The 5,882-nt window shown below is 28.1% G+C and overlaps 1 protein-coding gene and 3 non-coding genes across 4 annotated transcripts in view; 3 read left to right on the top strand and 1 right to left on the bottom strand.

The window, feature by feature from the left end:
* Positions 1–5,296, top strand: part of LOC105620736 (mannosyl-oligosaccharide 1,2-alpha-mannosidase IA-like) — a 150,182-nt gene extending 144,886 nt beyond the window's left edge. The window contains exons 3-4 of the mRNA XM_012202227.1: positions 5,043–5,166; positions 5,280–5,296. Of these exons, the coding sequence (XP_012057617.1) occupies positions 5,043–5,166; positions 5,280–5,296 (141 nt within the window). The remainder of the gene's footprint in view (positions 1–5,042; positions 5,167–5,279) is intronic.
* Trnai-aau lies at positions 3,883–3,956 on the top strand. The gene has a single exon. It is a non-coding gene; the product is annotated as a tRNA-Ile (tRNA).
* On the bottom strand, positions 4,680–4,751 carry Trnae-uuc. The gene has a single exon. It is a non-coding gene; the product is annotated as a tRNA-Glu (tRNA).
* On the top strand, positions 5,094–5,166 carry Trnar-acg. The gene has a single exon. It is a non-coding gene; the product is annotated as a tRNA-Arg (tRNA).
* Positions 5,297–5,882: the final 586 nt, after the last annotated feature.

The raw sequence follows: 5,882 nt of genomic DNA, 5'->3' as shown, positions 1-5,882 counted from the left end.
TACACACACACACACACACACACACACACACACACACACACACACACACACACACAAAATTCTGCATAAGATAATTATATGTCGTTCAATCTTTTGTGTCGCATATACTAATTTCTCTGCAATTACAACAAAGTTTATTATTGAAGAAATCCGTCTTATTAAAGAAATAATTACATGTTGTTTTATGCGATTATATACTTTATCAATTATCGCGTTCGATAAAACAGCAATCTTAAGTGTCTTCCATCAGAGTCTCGTAAAAATAATGCGAAATATCTCTGGGATATCTCGGAACTACGGATTCTTGATACAGCTCTCTAATTGATATTAATTTCCTTAATTAATGAATTATATCTGTCTAGTTTACATCTTGCTAAAATGAACTACGCGTTGGAATAATCCGCACGGTTGCATGCGTTATAATTCAGCTAGCGCGAGAAAAATTTGTTCCGCACTATGGAAACTCGCGGTCTGTGAATAATTACTTTTTGCGATCGAAAAAATTGTGCTCTTCCGGCAATTTTTTATTCAATGATGACTTTAATGTATAGTGAAATGATACTTGCATCATTTCTGTATAACCATTTCTCATCGAACGATTTAATCTGTATGATATTATCTAAAACTCAGTTTTTATTCAATATTAGGACAATGAATTCCGTATGAATTTAATGGTGACATTTTTATCAATATCTTTTGTGAAAGTCGCACGAAGATGCAGGGACTTTTTTTGTACTATAAGAAATTCGTGTCGCGATTCCAGAAATGAATTTCACAGCTGAGAATCATGGTAAGACGAAAGTGGAGAAGAGCAAGGTGGAAGGTTGCCACCCAAGTAGTGGCATTTGTCGCTGATTGTTCGAGGACCGTTGAGGTCTGCACTCTTCGATTCCCTTCACCTTCTCGACAATCCCAATCGACCCGTCGCGTCACTCGACCAAATACGAAATGGTAGAGGACAAGTATCACTGTTAATTATCTTATGCTTTTTACTCGTACTCTTCACTCTTTTCTTAAGAATTTACATACATATATAATTATATACGCCGTACATTTAACATTTAATTTAGTTAAAAATAATATGCTATTTGTGTGTTCTATATTTGATTTATTGTTACAGACTTTATTTTTTAAAGTTATAGTCATTTTAATATGAAAATAATATAATAATATATATTGAATGTAAAAGGAATAGGATTAAAGTGAGACCAATTAAAATTGCAATTTTCTGTTTTAAAAAGAAAATAACAATAAAATAACTTTGCCAATTTTTGCGTATTTTCGTAAAGATAACAGTTTGAACATGTTTTTTTCTTTTTTTTCGTTTCACGTCAGTTGAGTCCGATTTCATCCCCTGCGGAATCAGTCATATATATATATATATATATATATACACACACACACACACACACACACACGCGCGCGCGCGCGCGCATACACACACTCCCATATATAGATATATAATATATATATGTACATATGTATGTGTATGTATATGTATAAGTTAAATCGAGATATGCGACGGGCTTCAATTTAGTCTCGGCTAGTCGAGATTGAACCAAAAAACGACAGTTTTACGATGTAACTGGGACATGCTGCAAGCATCGAGTCGATGGCAAACATGGTCAGTTTGTCCGATCGCTTTTGCCTGACCATTTTATGGCGATTTACTCACGCAAATGAAAATACTTCGTTTGAACTTTGCGACAGTGACGCGTATTTTTTTCATTGCAACTGGGATACTTCGTTTGAAATGTTATTAAACTGTTTGTTATTCGGCACTTTACATTGTTAACGCATGTTGACATAAGCATTTGGACGAAAAAGTATGTTTTTATCCGGAATTTTATTACTTCATTTTATTATTCTTATTTATTTAATTTATTTCCGTCAATTAAAAATCTTATATATATATATATATATATAATAATAAGTATATATACACTTATTGTTATGTTAATTCTGTAATTCTCTTAACGTAGCTATACATATAACTATAAAAACTTTACAAAAGTATGAGAAAAATATACACTGTATTTGAATAAAATTTTATTTATACATAATAATTTTGAGAATTTAAATCGAATCTTACTATTATCTCTAAAAAGAGATAATAATTTTTATGAAGATATACGAATTCTATTAATGAAGTAATTCTATTAATGACTATTAATGATTATTAATAACGACTACAAATATAATTCAAAGAAAGATATGTATGTAGGATATTTTATTAGCTAATAATATTTTTATTGAATTTTATTGAATTTTGAATGCTATTAGTCTACCAATATATAATCATGCCTATATCTATGTTTCTTTATTAACCATAGCTATTAAAGTTCATACACGTTATTCTTCCTTCTTTCTGAAGCTCTGCCAGACGGTAGCAGATTGCTGGACGCAGGTATGAAAGTAAAAGAAAGAAAAGTTTGCTGACGCTGTGGTAGGGTCATGCAGGACACCTGCAGCGGCTTAATACTTTATGATAGCCTGTAGACTTACTCCATGACGATATTTTTTGCAAGAGAAAGAGGGAGAGAGAAAGAGAGAGAATTATTAGGGTTGTACAAGGCAACAAAAAGCTGAAGCAGTTATCAGTCGTGCCAGCGTTACTCTGTATTTGGTATCGCTGGAGAGCCAAAATATCATAGAAAAAGATACGCACAACTATATAATACTGTAAAATACTCAAGAGATCAATAGAATGAAATTAACGTATATTTTTTAATGTTACAGTATGTAGATATTGTAATTAGTGATATATAGATATTGTACTAATTTAATGATTTCTCCTTTTTATTATTAAAAAATATTACGCTTAATCGCTTTATTTAAAAAAATATTCAGTTTTAAATACCTAAAAACAATCCTTGCATAATTGATATACAATGATTTAAATGTTTTTATATTTTTCCATTGTCCAGCCAATATTATTCTTTTAAATAAAATTCTTCCGATTTTTGATAAATATTTGCCATTTCTTTATCTGGCAGCGTCCAATAATGCTTGTTACATTGAAAGAAAAATGTCGAAATGTTGCGAAGCAAATATTATTTACGAATTGTGATTTGATTGTGATGACGAAATATACATTTCTATGAAATATTTCTGTGAAATAAGACATATTTCACAGAAATGTATATTTGAGTATATCTCATTAATTTCAAAAAAATAAAATAGCTTATTTGCTAAGAATAAAATTTTATTTCAATGAAATAAATATATTTCTCAAATATATTTATTTTTAGGCTTTTTTTCTCAGTGTATTATTGCACAATATTTTCGTATCGATTGTTATTGTGCATTACATTCGACATAATATTTACATCTTACCTTGTTTCTCTCTCTTTTTTCTCTCTCTCTCTCTCATCTTTTTCGAATACATCTTCTTCTAGAATAGATGATTAATTGGTATTTAAGAAATATTTAACAAATATTTCTTACACTGGATTGTTTTAATAAAATTATCGTATTAAATTAAAAAGATTTAAATAAATTATTTAAGTAAGATTGAAATAAGTTTAATTTTACTGTTAGAGAAATATTAAAATTATAATGCTACGTAAATATTTTGTAATCTGTATTTTATACCTGTATATTGTGTATTTTTATATATTATTTACATATTTTTTTTAATTAATTTCTAATCTTAATTTTATTTGATTTGCACATTAATTTAAAAAAAAAAATTTAATTCGAATTGCTTATTCTCTTAAAAATAAAGTGATTAAAAACTAACTCTGTCTTAGCGAAAATAATTATTAAAAATTATTGATATTAAGAAAATCTATACATAAAAATATATAAAATATATATGTAAAAGTAGAAGAAATTGAGAAAGAACGTTAAGAACCTGTAAGATAACATTTCAGGCAAGTTGGCCCATTAGCTCAGTTGGTTAGAGCGTCGTGCTAATAACGCGAAGGTCGCGGGTTCGATCCCCTCATGGGCCAAATATTCTTTTTTATCGAAAATTATTTTAAAATTATAAAATAAGTTTTTTGATTAATAATATATTGATATGTCAGAAAATAAAAAAATTAAATTTTAATGTAATATTGTAAATCTTCTAATTAATAAACTAATTAAATATATTTCCATGCTTGATGGAGAGAGAAGTGGAATTGTATCTTCGGAATCTTTTTTTATTTTTTGCGCACCTACATATTTTTTTCTTATTGTATCGTGGCTATGTATACGACTTATAAAGCCGAAAAAAGTTCGACCAACGGTGGTCACGGTGCCCTTAACTTCGGAAGAAGTACGTGCTTGTGGTTGCACAAAAAGCAGTGCATGAGGAGAAGGAAGAATTTGAGTTTCGGTTGAGTATGGAGCAAGTTTCGGAACGACCCAGAACTCTAATTGAGTAACTTTTTCCAGTTCGACGCGGCTTGTTTGGCGAGGCGTTAATGGGACCGTTTTGGGACAGACTTGGAGAATAGTAGACGTGTCTTTTGTAATAGGAAAAAGTTTTTTCGTTGAGAAAAGCAATAACCGCGTCTTATTTACTTTTCTTCGCGACCGTATTTATTGATCGTGCACAGAATCTTATATACACGTGTACTATGTTGAATATTATATCAATTGTAAAATGATAATTTTTGCAAAAATTAATATTATCTATATATTTGATTAAAAATTTCATTTTGTATAATTTTTAGAAAAAAAAAAAAAGATTCCGGTACCGGGAATCGAACCCGAGCCTCCTGGGTGAAAGCCAGGTATCCTAGCCACTAGACCATACCGGATTTGTTGAAGAAGTATCTTATAAACGAGTTTAAGAATACGATGCATTACTGTAAATCATCTAAATAATTTTTAAGTTAAATTCTTCAATTATATTTCTCTTTTAATTATATGGATAACATAATATTATTCAAATATAATAACTAAATATTATTAAATTTTCAGTGATATTAGCTTTTGAATTTATAGCTTTTGAATATTTTATAGAATATTTCAAAAAAATTATTTTTTGTATAAAAAAAACGCATGACATATTTGATTTAGTTTTATAAATATTCTGTTATTTGAAATAGAGATATTTAGATAATCAAGAAAGCTGTGCATATTCAATACCAAGCCTCGATGGTCCTGTGGCGCAACGGATAACGCGTCTGACTACGGATCAGAAGATTCCAGGTTCGAATCCTGGCAGGATCGGTTTGTTTTTTTTTTCAAAATTTATTATTCAAAATTGGAATATATATATGATTATAATATAGAATTTACATATTTTTTTAAAAATAATTTTATATATTTTCATTTTATTAAAGACATGGTAATTGTGTAAGAAAATGTTAAAAAATATATTACTTAAATTTTCTAGAGCAAAATCTTATTAGAATTTGTTTTATAATTTTGACGCGCATTATATTTATAAATTTATAAACTTATAACATACGTTTAAATAAAATAGACGTTTAAATAAAATAGATGCTAAATATAGATATCAGTACAAAATATTAAACGATGTCATTTGATTTTAAGTATCGCTTTTCTGTTAAGCTGAATGGATTTAAGAAAATTTATTGGAATTAACAAAAAATATATATTATTTTCAATTATATATAAGACATAATATACCTAAATAAAAAATATCGAAAATATTTAATTTTTCATGTCACATGATATTTTTGTATAATTTATGCAAATATTGCAACAAGATGTAATAATATTTATTTTTATAAGTTTTAAATTTATTGCTTTAAAATGTTTAAGCAATAATTAAATTTTATATTGGGTCGTTTAATAATATTAGAAAATAACATAATTTCTTTTTACTTTTATTATAATCTGCTTCTAAATTTGGCGTGTTTATGAAATAAATAAATACATTTTGTGTGTGTGTGTGTGTGTGTGTGTGTGTGTGTGTGTGT

Source organism: Atta cephalotes, assembly GCF_000143395.1.
Source record: "Atta cephalotes unplaced genomic scaffold scaffold00028, whole genome shotgun sequence".
Taxonomy (NCBI): domain Eukaryota; kingdom Metazoa; phylum Arthropoda; class Insecta; order Hymenoptera; family Formicidae; genus Atta; species Atta cephalotes.
This window is presented reverse-complemented; position numbering and strand designations above follow the sequence as displayed.